A 15,291-nucleotide genomic window follows, 5' to 3' on the forward strand; every position below is an offset into this window, starting at 1 on the left:
TAATTTTAAAAAATTTAATCTTCAGTATTTATATATTGTTTGATTTGGTTCTTTTTACAATTTTGTTCTTTTTTGTGATACTTTCACTTTTATCGTATATAAAAATAAAAATAGAAACATAAAAAAACTCTAAGATGGTAACTGTTATTTTTCTCAATCTTTTAACATTAACCAAAAGATACAAAACTGTAAAAAGAAATTACACAATGTTTAATGTTGAAAGTTAAATTATTTTAGAATCAATGTTAAATTGACATGATTTATAAATATAAGAGTTAAAGTTGTTATTATGTCAATTTTAAAAGTTGCTACTAGGTAAATGTATCATGGAGGTACCTGTATTAGGAGTTAGATTACACTTTGTCGTCTTTACTAAAAAATGGGCAAATTAGTCGCACCAAAGGGAAAACTGGTCTTCTTAAAAATTTTATTCATTTTTGCTGTTAAAAACTGGTCCCTATACGTCAGCATGAGGTACACTTGACATGTCACGTGTTATTTATTAATTATTCTATTAGTCACGCCAGTTTTTAACATTACAAATAAAAAAATTTTAACAAAAAGGACTGGTTTGCTCTTTGATCTAATGTATATGGATTAATTTGTCATTTTTTGAGTAAAGAGAGCAAAATGTAATTTGACTCCTAGTATAAGGGCCTACATGATACTTTTAACGCTGTTATTGTTAACTAAATAATTGACTGATCATTTTGTATTTTTCCATTATTGAATGATAAGAAAAACACTAATAATTAACTCACAACCATTATAGTATACTAAAAACATAGTAAGCATGTTATTTTGTGTGTGTATGATGAGGTGGGTGCAGCCTTCTGGCTCAAGTGCATTCATGGCTATTCCTGTTATTAATAGTAGAATGGAAATGTGGGAATGCCTGAAATCAAATGCTGGGCAATGTGAGTGTGTATTCAACATTTTACTCCTATTACTGTCACCTTATCAAAATCCCTTTGTGGAATGTAGACAGGTAAGTGACAACATTTGTGTGGCAGTTTTAAATATTGGCCATAGATATGGTATGATGATGGATTAAATATTGAGATGTTGTTGAAGCTGCACAGGAGACTCATGGCTTTAGTTTTTACTGGATTTGCGACCAGGGACTTGTTGTCCTCCATATCTATTCATATCATGAGGGAGACAAGAGCAATAAGTTGAAAGAGGTGCAAGTAAAGAGTCTAGTTAAAGGTTGCATTAAAGCCAGCCATTGTTCTATTCAACCCATCTTTTTTTATTTTTATTTTTAAATTATGATATCACTATAACGTTATTTATGCCACGTGTCCTAAACTTAACGACGTTAGACTTAAGTACTAATTTAGTTGAAGGAAAAAAAATTGGGTACCAATTTGAGACAAAAAAACTATAAGTACCAATCTGAGAGAAGTGAACAAATTTAAGTACTAATTTTATATTTAATTTTTTTTATTTATTTAAAAACTTAAAAGAAATATTTATTAGAAAGAGTTTATCTCAAAGTCTTAAAATAAAATTCATTTTATTAAAATAAATTCAAAAATCCAAAATACATATAAAAAAATTGAAAATAAAACGAATTATCATGAAAAATCCAAAAAATCCAAAAAGTAAGAATGAAACATTTTTCTTTTAGTTACCCATTTTGAAAAGATCAACAGTGTAAGAAGACATTTTTTTTTCACTATTAAATAAAAATTGTATGGCAGTCTCTTTGGTTAGCATTGGAACGAATTATCAAAGTTTTTTTTTTGTTAATTTGTTAATTCAAAATAAAAATTAATTAAATTGATCACTTTAGTAAATATTAAATGGTCAGAATTAAATTGTATATTTTTATGATAATAAAATGCAATTTTATCATTTTAATAATCTATATATTTATCGTTTTTAAATGACTAATTCAAAATTTTATCATTTTGGGACCAATCATTATTAACTTAAAATTTAAAAATTATAAATGGGTTAAAAGGGAAAATTTTCATTTTAGGAAAGATCGAGCCCTTGCCAGCCCCTTGACTCTAAGCCCCTGATTAATGGTGCATTTCAATGTTAGTCACTTTAAAATTAGGGTAAACAATTTTCCACTCACTTTAAATAGGGATTGTTCATATTTTAATCATCCTAATTTTTTTGATTACAAATGCCCCGTTAATCTTTCGTTACCATTTAATTACAGAGTGATCAATTTGATCAATTTATTTTTTGGGTGACCAAATTAAAAAAAAAATTGGACTTTGGGGTGACCAAAATAAGTTTGTTTATGAATTGATTGCTTTGTTTATCATATGATATATCATATATTAAAAATATAATGATAAATTTAACCCTCAATATTTACTTCTTTTGTCAATTTAACTCTTATTTTTTTAAGGCTAAATTTAACCATTAACCTTTCAAAAAGTAGTTCAATCGTTTTTTTAACGGAAATATTAATTAAAACATTAATTTTTAATGATGTTGGCGCAGTATCTGCGTGGTCCACGTATGTTTCATGCTAACATGATACTATTTGTCTTATATGCTATATCAACAATAATTTGATAATTATAAAAATATTTAAAAAATAAAATGACTCAAAATTCAAAAATTCATAAAAATTAAAAAAATCTAACATTTTATTCACTATTTCAATTAAAATAATAATAATTTGACAATTTTAAATTTGACTCTTTTAAAAAACTTGAGGTCAAATTTAACTTAAAAAACCCTTAAATGAAAAATTAACCCTAAACTATAGAACTTTTTCCATTTAAGTACCTAAAACTGTTTTTCTTTATCAAAAGTATTACCTAAACTTTGATTCCATCGTCAATTTGATTCAACCGATTGCTCCACTAAAAAAATGGTATATTTAATTATTTTTATTTTATTCACTGTGTTTTCTTTCTTTCATCCACTCTTCTTCTTCCTCACAACCCTACAAGTTTTCAACAAAAAAAAAAACCATTTATGTTACATGTCACAGTGGGAAGATAAAGATCTTGAATTGCAGGCTAAAATGGAAGGATTTGTGGAGGATGGACCTCTTGACGATAACATTGAGTCTTTTTCATCCCATGATGATACTGATCCTATAGATGCTGTTGGCCGGAAATTTTCATTCTTTTGAAATTTTAGATAAGAGTGCAGTCACATTTTTTTTTTTTTGCATCGCAGGCTGTATTATGGTATACGGACACTTTGAAGCCGAAGTCTACGCTTGAAGAACATTCAGGTTTGATTACTGATGTTCGTTTCAGTCCAAGCATGTCACGCCTTGCAACATCTTCATTTGATAAAACCGTCAGAGTCTGGGATGCTGACAGTGTTAGTGGACATTTCCTTTCAATTTTAGTCCTGGTTATGTTCATGATATTGTCATTTAATCTGCATTGACATATGCTGTTGTCATCAAAATACAATTAGACATTATGCTGAATCCTTATGCATGTACTTTACTGTATTAGCATTTTCATATCGATGATGTATACTATGTTCCAAAACAGTGATCGAAAGGGTACTGGTTTGGTTTCTGCTTTTTTTTTTGTCATGCTTGCTTCTAATGTCTTTCTATACTGTTTGATGGATCTGTCTTTCAATTTTACTGCAGCCTGGTTATTCGATTCGTACATATATGGGACATTCTGGTAACGTTATGTCACTTGACTCCATCCAACTAAGGATGATCTTATCTGCTCTTGTGATGGTGATGGTGAAATACGATTCTGGAGTATCAACAACAGGAGCTGTACAAGAGCTTTCAAGGTATGATCTTGCTTCGGGTTTCATTGCAATGCAAATCTATATCGAATTCAGGCATCTCTCTTTGAGGTTGATGCACAGGTATTGATATTGTTTCCTTTGTGTGGATCAGGGTGGTACGGCCCCTGGTATTTGAGATTTCAACCTCGCCTCGGAAAATATCTTGCAGCAGCTGCTGAGAATGTTGTATCTATACTGGACACCGAGACTCAAACTTGCCGGCACTCATTACAGGTCAATTAGTCTACGTGGATTATAAATTATATAAAAGAAATCCTAAGGAACTAGCTGACTCAAAGGTGCATTTCAATGGTTACTACAAAAATATTTTTGGACTAGCCAATTATAGCCATGGTTATTCCGACTGTAGTGTTCGGTTTGGTTTCAACTCAGGTTTTATTATATTACAACTAGATCGGCGTAGTTTGAAAACTTCTTATTAAGATAACCAAATAAGGCTAGCCGAGCCGTTGTTTGTTTTCTGGTGACTTGAGTAGTCGAGTGAAAAGATCCAAAAATAGTGATCTCATTTATATGTATTTTAAGCATTTTCCCCTTTGTAACATGACTGACTTATGTCTTGTCTTCCGATTTGTAAAAGCAGGGACATACTAAACCGATCCATTTTGTATGCTGGGACCCTTCAGGTGAGCTTCTAGCATCCGTTAGTGCGGACTCTGTCCGAGTTTGGTCCTTTGCGTCAGGCAGTGAAGGGGAATGTGTTCACGAATTGAGCTGTAATGGCAACAAGTTCCTCTCTTGTGTTTTCCATCCTTCGTTTCAATCATGGCTCGTTATTGGCTGTTACCAGGCAAGGATTCATCGCTGCCTTGGCTGTATCACCGGTGACAAGGTTGGTTTCTTCCGCAAGTCATGACAAGTTCGTTAAACTGTGGAAGTGATTCGATCGCTTAGCTTGTGGCTGTTGTGGTTGCTCGATATGTCCGTTTTATGTGGTTTGTCTCGGCTCCCTGTGTAACCCTAGTAAAAACTAACCTTGCTGTCGTTGCATGCATGTTTATGTAACCCTTGTATCTTTATCTCGGACATTCTTGCTGTTCATTCACCTTGTGTTTTTTATGTTTTGTTGGTTCTTCTGTTTTGTTTTGTTTTTTTCGAAGTCGGAGATGACTGTTCATGGATTCGATAAGGTGCATATTCATTGAAATTGAAGATTTGAAGCCATGGATGGTAACATCTTTGATAGTTTTTGCGGAATTTTTGTCAATGAAATCAATGCATGCATGCATGTTCGAATTTGAGAGCTAACTAGTAGCTCTAAACTACACTGATTTGTCTCAATGAAATGGAAGAATATATATATATACACACACATATAAGACCAAATCATAACAATAAAGTGTTTAGCCTTCTAAGCCATATTGAATGAAGCACCATATGAAGAATATCAAAAGGTTTAGCCGGTCTATTCAACTCAAAATGCCGTCTCAATTTCACCACCCTCTTCTGCATTTTCCGGTACTCCTTTTCCGGTATCCCTTTCAGTATCCTCTTAATCTCCGTTATCTTCTCCGGCGCTATCTTAACTGAGAATTCTCTCCAATCAAGCACATCACTAAACGGCAGCACGTAACTATCCGAAATGATCACCGGCACGCATCCGGCGTAAAACGACTCCACCACTCTAGGACTCGCCACTTCGAACCCACTTGGGCACAAGCAATACTTGCTCTTCCCCATCAATTCATTGTAATCTTGGCCGTCAGGAAGGTACTTGTGGACTTGGACTTCCTCATCTTTGTCCTTCCAATGGTGAAGCAAGATTTTACGGATGTTTCCGTGGCCACCGCCGGCGAAGAAGGCCAGGATGGTTCGGTTTTCGGGCGGTTGGATGAACCGCCGCTCACCACTGAACCCTTGAGGAGGCACCTTTATTTCCGGCAATGTAACGTCTCTGTTGGGATGGAATCCTTCGGAGCTATTGGCATTGCATAGGACCTTTATTAAATTCCTGTAAAGTTGAGGGTCCTTCATAGAGACATCCGGTGCCTACAATGTTGCCACTCAAACAAAGTTATATATATGATAGCTCGGGATTCAAGTCTCGAAACTTTATACTTGATTATTATACACAAATTCAGATTTAATTTAAGTAATATAACCTACTCGATATCAAATATATACCCATATATGTAAGCTATAATTTAAGCCTAAACAAAGACCAAAACCACTAATTATCCTTATTTTTAAATAAAATATTTATATATAATTATAAATAAAATAACAATACTAATATCAGATATATACTCATACCCGACATTGATTTCGGGTAATCTAATATGTATAGGTTACAATAAAAGGAAACAATTCCTATGTGGCACACCTAAAAATTTACCATTTCTTATACTAATTGGGTTTTTATTGATTAAAGTTTAAAATTAATATTATTTCAATCTAATTTCTTTATAAAAATCTATCAACATTGAATACCAATTCATATATGTCAATAATCTTTATTATAACTGATTAATCATAGATTACGAAAAAAATATAAATATGTGAACCGTTAGTCCAATTTTAATTTATTCTTAATATTAATTCTTTATGAATGATTATTAATATCCAATATATATAGAAAAGTAGAACTATGTACTTCAAGTCTCTATAATTTAATTTTTACTCATTTTTTTTAATTATTAAAATTTAAATTTCATATATAATATATATAAAATATTTCTTTCCTTAATAGATAAATGAGACAGATATTAAATATGTTATTGGAATCGTACAGATTAATTTATTAATTTAGTTATCAATTGTGTAATTTTTTTTTCTATATACATCTTTTCATTATGTAATTTTTGTTTAATAACTTTATATATATATAATATTTAAATTATATTTTAAATCAATTTTTAAGAGTAAAGCAAAAATCATAAAATATCAAATCATTCAAATTTATTTTAAATATTAAAAAATTTTAGTTTTTAGTATATATATAAGTCGATTGAATCTTAGCTCAATTGACAAGAGCATTATTAGGACGTGAGTTCAAGTGTACTGAAACATATTATTCTCCTATTTATAAATTGAGAAAGGAATATGAGTAACTTTAGGTATTATATCAAAAATTGCAGATATAATCAGAAGCTATAACGAGATTATTCAATATATATATATATGTATAAAATGATTAACATACGTACCCAATCATGGCAAGAGAGCATGAAATGATCAGCACCATTGGTCCTATTCCAAAATGGGTATTTGTGGGACACAACTTTGATGTAATCAGTGAAAATCCTCACCAAACGATCACGATCATATGTAGTGATTGGCATATAAATGTATTTCACAATGTGCCCTACGCTGATTGGCAAGAACAACACATGGGCCTCATTGGGATCTTGGGCCTTAAATGGGCTTTTTCGACTCTCTATTTCGTCTATGAATTGGCCCTCGATTGCATATATGTTTTTCATTGGCCCGTTGTGGACTAAGGGCCTTTCTCCTTCTTTATAGGTCCATATCTTGAATCTCTTCACCATTTCTATGTGACTTCTAAATACATATGTGAACCCAAAAAAGAATAAGGACCAAAATGATAAAATGAGTAGACATTAGGGACTAAATTTATCTTTATGCCAAAATAAAAGCGTTTGAAGTTTTTTTTCTTAACTGATGGAAACCGTACGGATTCCGATAAACGGAGCCTCTGGGGACGAAGGTTTCCTCACTGTCCGACGTATAACTCTTTGTTCGTATCGCTTCTCTTATTGCCGCTCGTGCTTTGGCCAAACCTGCTTCAACATTACTCACCCTCTACTCTCCCATCAAAAAACCAAATGAATTAGTGTCAAATAATCCACATACATACATACATATGAAGCTTACTTTGACATGGCTAACAACATCACGACCACTTGTTGCAGAAAGCAAGGAAGGTTGTTTGGTGGGAGCCGAAGAGAGAAAATTGGTGGATGATAAGTTTTTAGGGTTCATTGAGGAAAATAAACATAAACATAACACAATAACCGAAACAAGGAATGTTGGAACAATAACAAGTGTTGATGATCTTCTAAACCCTTCCATGGCTGCTTCACTTGTTTCACTTCTTTTATTTGATGCTTAATATACCCATCTTTTTCAGTTTAAATGTAATTTTAATATTTAATTAATGAGGAAAAGAAAAGGGTTTTTATTTATTTATTTCCTTTTTTTGGTATGTAAGAAGTTGGCCACTAAGCTTTCCCCAACTCTTTAATGGCATCATTTTGTTTCTGGTAAGAAAAGATTTATTAATTTAATATTCCAAAGGTTTTTTTTTTCACACAATTGATAAATTTCGATAAGATAAGATTTTTTTTTTTAAAAAAATCTTTACATTTATGATTGATGATGAATGTATATCAAAGTATGATTTGCTTAGTAACCAAAAATAAATAAAAGTAAGTCGTGATATTAAATTAAAAAATAAAAAATAGTAAACATCTAATAATATTGAGTGTTTAACTCGATTAATATTTTATATGACCATAATGCCCGAATTGATTATCATCATTATTTTCATTATTTTTTTTCTTTTTGGATTATTATATGGCGATTTTTGAACTTTTCATATGCATATATAGAAATAAAAAAAGATAGACTAGAACCTACATCTCTTATGCCATGTCAATAACAATATAAAAATGAAATTGGGATCTGGATGAAATAAAATGAAATGGAGTCACTTTGGACATCGTTGTCAATGTAGGAAAACGTGAATTCGAATGTGCTGAAGCGGATTATCCTTCTATTTATGGGTTGGGGTGGAGTTATGAATAATTTTAGGCATTGTGCCAAAAAAAATATAATTAAAACCGAAAAATAATTATACTAATGATTTATGACAAATACAAAATCATTTACAGTAAATTAATAATCACATTTTCAAGTTGAACAAAATTAATAATAAACACATTTAATATGAGACAAATCTCAAAAGTACATTAAAGATTTATGTATATATTTAAATTATAATCAAAATTACATGTGTATAATTGCATCAAATCAAAATTTATGTATCGAATTGTTACTAATTACCAAAAAAAAAAAGAAAAATCAAGTGTTACTAACAAGTGTTTCTTCGTCCATTTGACATCCAAAAGGTAAATTTCTTTTGTTGATAAAGCTTTCAATCATGAATCCTTCTCCAACCTTATATATTGACGACTAATATCTCTAGGAATAGTAGTAGTCGAGCGGGACAAAAGCGAATATTATTAAATCATCATTGTTTTATAGTTGCTATAGTTTGCTCCACCATCTGTTCTTCTCCACTATGAATGAATAATTTTGAAAAGTATTACCGCCTCCATGGATGCTGAATGGATCTTAAATACTTCCAATCTTTTTAAAATCAAGTAAATATTTAAATATACTTCTTCAAAAAGCATTTAATATAAAATAAATTGAAATTTTTTTATATTATGTTATTACATTTTTACCCTTTTAATAGTTTATATATAAGAATAAAATGATAATTTCATATAGTGGAACGGGTCGGGATGGGACAAGTAGTTACCATAACTACTCTATACCCACTATCGAAAAGGAAAAATTCACCCACTCCGCATCCACTTTTTTTAAAAAAAAAATCCACTCCATTCAAAATAGACCAGTGTAGAATCCATCGAGCTGTTGAGATTTTGTCATCCCTAAGCCCAAGGTGTTGTTCATCCCAAATCCTCATATGCCTGATTCTTATGCTTTTTATAAATGGGATCCAAATTGTTTCCACGCCCGACAATTGAAATCAAATATATACTATAGCAATTTAAAATTATAATTAAAGAAAATATTTGAACATGAAGCAGTCAAGAAACTGTCATTTGGTACACTAATTATTTAACTTTAAATATAATTAAACATTAAATATAATTATTATAAATAAATATTAATAATTTTTGAATTGAGGATATTGGGTTTAAGGGTTTAAGGTATTGAGTCTTGAGTATAAGATTTAAGGTTTTAGCATTTATTTATAATTTATTATTATTTAATTATATTTAAATAAAGTTATTAGTATTTATTTTTAAGTTCACTATTTTTTTGTTTTATTTAATGATAAAATGTTATTATGCACTGTTAGTGCATGAGACTTATCCACCGATAGTGCATCAAATATTCTCCTAAAACATTAATGCATATCCAAATTAATATAATATTGGTAAAAATTATCATGAAAGCTCTTGTACTAGGAGTCAAATTGCATTTTACTCCCTTTATTTAAAAATATTGACAAATTAGCCTGTGTATTAGATCAAATAGCAAATTGATCATTTCTATTAAAAAATTAATTTATAGTATTAAAAATTGGTGAGAAAATAATTAAACAATGACATTAAAGTGTTACGTATAGCTCGTGCTGATTTACAAATATTAGTTTTAATAATAGAAACGAAAATATGTTTTAACAAAAGATTCCAAATTGATGACTGGTGAGAATAGTCAGATTTGTATTAATTTGAATATTCAACGAATTAAATTCAGTTCTATTTTTTGGTTTTTTAAAACAAACAAAAATATAAATATCCCATAGCATCTTACCAATATAGCACCAAAAAGGTGGTGCCAAAAAGTCAATTCTTCTTTGACCAAGTCTTCCATGTCCCATATGCAGTAGAGTAGATTTAATGATGATGACAGATGATACAAGCAGTAGAGTAGTCACTTGACTAAACAGATACAGATAAATTAGGAAAAATGGGAATTTGAAAATTCAAATGTAACAGTGATACCCTTCCTGTACTGCATGTCCACTTGAGTATTCATTTTCAAGCTTTGTTCACCTCTTATCCTTTTCTCCATATGCATTTCTCTCTGGTTCTCTGTCTTTCCTTTGCAATGGAGATTCCAAGCAAAACAACTTTTTCCGTTCAAAACCTCTTATTTCACTCCTTTCTCCGTCTCTTCTTCTTCGTTCAATACCTTGTGGTTCCTGTTACAGCAGATTTCAATGTTACCCGTTACAACCCCATAGAAAACATCGCAATTGACTGTGGTTCTTCCGTGGGTGACAAATTTTTGGATGACCGTCCTTGGGTCGGAGATGGCAGTGGAAAATTCAGCCTCATAGAGCAGCAAAACAATAACAACAAACCTTCAGTTGTTAAAGCTGCATCTCAAGATTCTCTGCCCTCATCAGTTAATCCGTTCCCCTACTCCACAGCTCGTCTTTCTTACTCACAGTTCACCTATTCAATTCCGCTCACTGATGGCCAAAAGTTCATTCGCTTGCACTTCTATCCAACTAAATATCCAGACTTTGGCGACCCTTCTAAGAAAGCTTTCTTCTCTGTTAAAGCTGGCAATTTTACCCTTCTCAGCAATTTCAGCGTTTCACTTCATGCTCATCGTGAAGTTACACTTTTCAAAGAATTTTGTGTGAACCTTGATGAAGGTCAAAGGTTAAACTTAAGTTTCACTCCAAGTCCTTATATCACCGACTCTTATGCTTTCATCAACGGAATCGAAGTTGTTTCCATGCCGACCAATCTATATTATACACCAGCGTGTGACGAAGGGGTACGTTTTGTAGGCCAGGCCCAAGGAAAGACTTACCGCCTAGAAAACAACACTGCCCTTGAGAACATGTATCGAATCAAAGTTGGTGGTGGGAAGGAAATCTCGCCGGAAGAGGACACTGGGATGTTCCGGAGATGGTTAAGTGATGATAACCAATATTTGACAAAAGCCAATCCAAGTGCTCTTCCTGTTAATACCAGTATTGATATCAACTTCAGCGGTACTATACAATCCTAAGCTGCTCCGAAGGAAGTTTATATAACTGCCAGGACCATGGGGACGAACAAGACCAAGAATGAGAACTACCAGCTGACATGGGAGTTTCCTGTTGATTCTGCGTTCAATTACTTCGTAAGGTTACATTTTTGTGAGTTCCAGATTGAGATAACCAAACCAAATGATAGAGTCTTTGAGATCCTCTTGGCTAATGCAAGTGCGGAAACTCAAGCAGATGTTATATCCTGGAGTGGTGGAAATGGGATTCCGGTATATAGGGATTATGTCGTCGCAATAGGAAAGCAGCAAAATCTCTCCATTGCTATGCATCCTACGCCAGAGTGGAAAACTCGTTATGTAATGGCCTAAATTCAAGGTTATCGGAACAGTGGTTTCGGGACCACAAATCCGATTAGGAAAAATTTATTTTTCTTATATTTTTATGGTCTATGATTTCACGGAATGATTTTGTGAAAATTTCGTTCGAAAATTTCGACGTTTGGGCACTCAATTTAGTCAAAAGGACTAAATTGTAAAAGTGCAAAAGTTGAGTTCTACATGTTAGAGGTGTCCAATTGTTATGAAACTTTAAATTGGAGGTCCTTATATGGTAATTATACCATTGGTAACTTGGTAGACAAAAATGGACATGAGATAAGTGAAATAGAAAATTTTTAAGTTAGGGGCAATTTGGTAATCTAGTAATTAAAATGAATTAAAAGGGAAAAAGATAGCAAAAATCATCATCTTCTTCATTAGGACGAAATCAGCAAGGGGGGAAGCCATAGTTAGGGTTTTCAAGCTTCCAAGCTCCATAGTAAGTGATCCCAAGTCCCGTTTTTAATGTTTTTTACGTTTTTGGAGTCCCGGTAGCTTAATTTAGCTTATTCTAGCAATAATTTAACCTAGGGTTTATATTTGGAAAAATACCCATAGGTGAAAAGTGTTTATTTTGATGTTTTATGATAGAATATAAAGCTAGAAATTATGTTAAACAACTTTTGTTAGCCGATTTTAAGCAAAAACGAGTAAAACGACATAATCGGTAAAAATACCTAATGTTCATAAGTACATGTTAGAGTGGGAATTTGATGTTGGCATAGAAGATAAAAATGTTCATCATGTCATAAAACATAAGAATAAGGGATGAAGTTTAATTTCCGAGCCTTGGGTCAAAAATGTAATTATGTAAAAGTTTAGGGGTAAAATTGTAATTTTGAAAAAGTTAGAGTCAAGGGCTGTTTTGTTGAATGTGAGTATTAAATAAGTTAAATTTTCTATTTTAGATCAAGAAGAACGAAACTCGAGGTTAGACAAAGGGAAGAATAAAGTTGAAGACTAAGTTGTTGAATTGGACTATATTTGATACCGAGGTAAGTTAACGGTAAATAAATGCAATATTTCAATATTTATTATCAATGCTGTTATTTTCCAGCAACTATGAATTTATTTTATGAATTTATTTGATGATGATCTAAGCATGAAATGATAGAGAATTAAAATTAAAAAGTCCCGTTGATACATAAGGATGGTACTGGATACGAATGTCATGACATTTGGGTAAAGAGGTCCCATGTAAGACCATGTCTGGGACATGGCATTGGCACCGAGATGAGAGGTCCCATGTAAGACCATGTCTGGGACATGGCGTTGGCACCGAGATGAGAGGTCACCCGTAAGACCATGTCTGGGACATGGCATGGGCACCGGTATGAGAACATCCCATGTAAGACCATGTCTGGGACATGGCTTTGGCATGTTATTATCAGAAGAGACCCGAGTATCCTTATTATTCCAATGTAGCTCAACGGGCTTGTAAACGAATTATGTTCATGAAAGTTCAGTTTAAAGCATAAATGACAAGCTCAGGTAAGTTATAAGAGATAAGAACTTATTATACTATCAATTGATGTTCAACGATGCAGCAAGAGTTGAGTAAGTTATGTACACAAGTATTCTAAGTAAACAAGCAAGAGAACTAGTATGAGATTAACTAAAGAGTAAACTAGAGATATAGACATTTGAGTTTAATTATTTAAGTTAAATATTGTTATTTATTTGCTGGTAAACTTACTAAGCTTTATGCTTACTTTTATTTCTCTTTCTCTTATAGTATTGCAAAGCTACTTCAAGGATCCTAAAGAAGTCGGAGATCGTCCACACTATCAACCACAACTGCTCGGTATTTTATATCGAATCACGTTTGAGTTATGGCATGTATAGGGATTTAGTTATTTTGTATGTTTGTGATTATGATTTTGCTAAAGAATGGTGTGTAAGTATTTGATGATGTATGGTTATTAAAATGGTTAAGTATGAAGGTATTTGTTGTTATAAGAGTTTAGGTGATAAATTATGTATGGAAATCATGAAAGGATGAAATTTTGCAAAGAAACAGAATTCAGGCAGCAACAGTGACGTGACTTTGAAAAATCACCCAAGATAGTATAAAATGAATTACAGGGTGAATGATATATGGAATTAAATCTTGTTGAGTCTATTTTCATGGAAAAATAACGGTGTAGCGAAAGAAATTTTATATTTTAAGATATGTGAATTTTCGTGAGACAGGGTCAGAACAGTTTTTGGTGTCCCCTGTTTTGAGTTTAGAAAATCATTAAAAATTGTACAAAAATGGTTATGAGTTATAGTTTATATGTATAGATTTCTCATTGAGTTTATTTTCTGTAGAAACAAGTAAGAACTTCATATGAAAATCCTACAGTGAGAAAACTTATTTTTAGTGACTAGAGGTCAGGGCAGTCAGGTGGTGAAACAGGGGAGACTTTAACTAATAAACTGTACTAATTGGCTGAACCAAAAATTATAAAACTTTTATGGTGAGTAGATATATGAGTATAGTTTCAGGGAAAATTTACGGAATTAAATTTCGAGTTCTGTAGCTCAAGTTATAATTAATTTAGTAACTGCTGCGCGATTGGACAGATTTGCTGTAAATAGTGAAATAAATTTTCTAACCTAGTTTTTATGCTCCGAATTGGTAAGATAAGCTAAGTAATGCCTCGTGCTCGACTCCGAAAACGGTCTCGAGTAAGGGGTGTTACATTTTATTGGTATCAGAGCCAGGTTTAGTCGGTTCTCGGAAATACTCAGTAAGAATAAGAGTCTACCTATACATGCCATACTTATATATTTTGATAGTGTGACGACTCCTGACGATTTTAAAATGTTTTCTTTTATGGTTATGGATCCTGAACGAGCTAGTATAGATGAAGTAGAAAGTAATGCGCCTGCTTCCGCAGAAGGGACGGCCCCACTAGATGTTAATGTTAGTGAAAGGCCTGCATCAGTTAGACAGGGAGGAGGAGCTAGAGAAGCCTTCTTCCATGCCATGAATGATTGGTTTGCCGAGTTCGTTCGTACGAATCCGGCTGTAAGACCTCCACCCCCTCAAGATTCACAAGTTCCCCATGTAGCTTCCCCAGCTGCAGGTATATTTATCAGGGAGAGACCACCTGTTGATAAGATTAGGAAGCAAGGGGCTGAAGAATTTCGAGCTACCAAAGATGATGATGCAGAAAAAGCAGAATTCTGGCTTGAGAATACCATCAGGGTTTTTGAAGAATTATCTTGTACACCGGAAGAATGTATGAAGTGTGTGGTCTCACTTCTCAGAGATTCAACTTATCATTGGTGGAAGACTCTCGTGTCTATAGTACCGAGTGAGAGGGTTACTTGGGATTTCTTTCAGGAGGAGTTTCAAAAGAAGTACATCAGCCAGAGATTTATAGATCAGAAAAGGAAGGAGTTTCTTGAGCTAAAACAAGGTAAGATGTCCGTGAC

At 32.6% G+C, this 15,291-nt stretch overlaps 1 protein-coding gene and 1 pseudogene across 2 annotated transcripts; one reads left to right on the plus strand and one right to left on the minus strand.

Annotated features, from left to right (window-relative positions):
• The first annotated feature begins 814 nt into the window (after window positions 1-814).
• LOC121225004 (transcriptional corepressor LEUNIG-like) lies at window positions 815-4,819 on the plus strand (annotated as a pseudogene).
• A 214-nt stretch (window positions 4,820-5,033) lies between these two features.
• Window positions 5,034-7,853, minus strand: LOC121225229 (probable glycosyltransferase At5g20260). Of its 2 annotated transcripts, none has more exons than XM_041109446.1 (4): window positions 7,597-7,853; window positions 7,382-7,524; window positions 6,909-7,260; window positions 5,034-5,751 (listed from the first exon to the last, which is right to left on the minus strand). In XM_041109446.1, the coding sequence occupies exons 1-4, from the start codon at window positions 7,792-7,794 to the stop codon at window positions 5,089-5,091; spliced, it is 1,356 nt and encodes a 451-aa protein (XP_040965380.1). In that variant the 5' UTR covers window positions 7,795-7,853; the 3' UTR covers window positions 5,034-5,088. The 2 variants fall into 2 exon arrangements, with proteins under 2 accessions (XP_040965380.1, XP_040965379.1); XM_041109445.1 differs by having other exon boundaries at window positions 6,909-7,263; window positions 7,597-7,849.
• Between the last annotated feature and the right edge of the window lie 7,438 nt (window positions 7,854-15,291).

Source organism: Gossypium hirsutum, chromosome D13 (genome assembly GCF_007990345.1).
Source record: "Gossypium hirsutum isolate 1008001.06 chromosome D13, Gossypium_hirsutum_v2.1, whole genome shotgun sequence".
NCBI lineage: Eukaryota > Viridiplantae > Streptophyta > Magnoliopsida > Malvales > Malvaceae > Gossypium > Gossypium hirsutum.

Bases quoted from the DNA above. Each gene is read 5' to 3' on its own strand.
- LOC121225229 (XM_041109445.1), bottom strand. From the start codon at position 7,794: ATGGAAGGGTTTAGAAGATCATCAACACTTGTTATTGTTCCAACATTC. The intron at 7,264-7,381 runs GTTAAGAAAAAA...ATATGTATTTAG, and splicing joins AATCCGTACGGTTTCCATCA to AAGTCACATAGAAATGGTGA. The intron at 5,752-6,908 runs GTACGTATGTTA...GCAACATTGTAG, and splicing joins TGCTCTCTTGCCATGATTGG to GCACCGGATGTCTCTATGAA.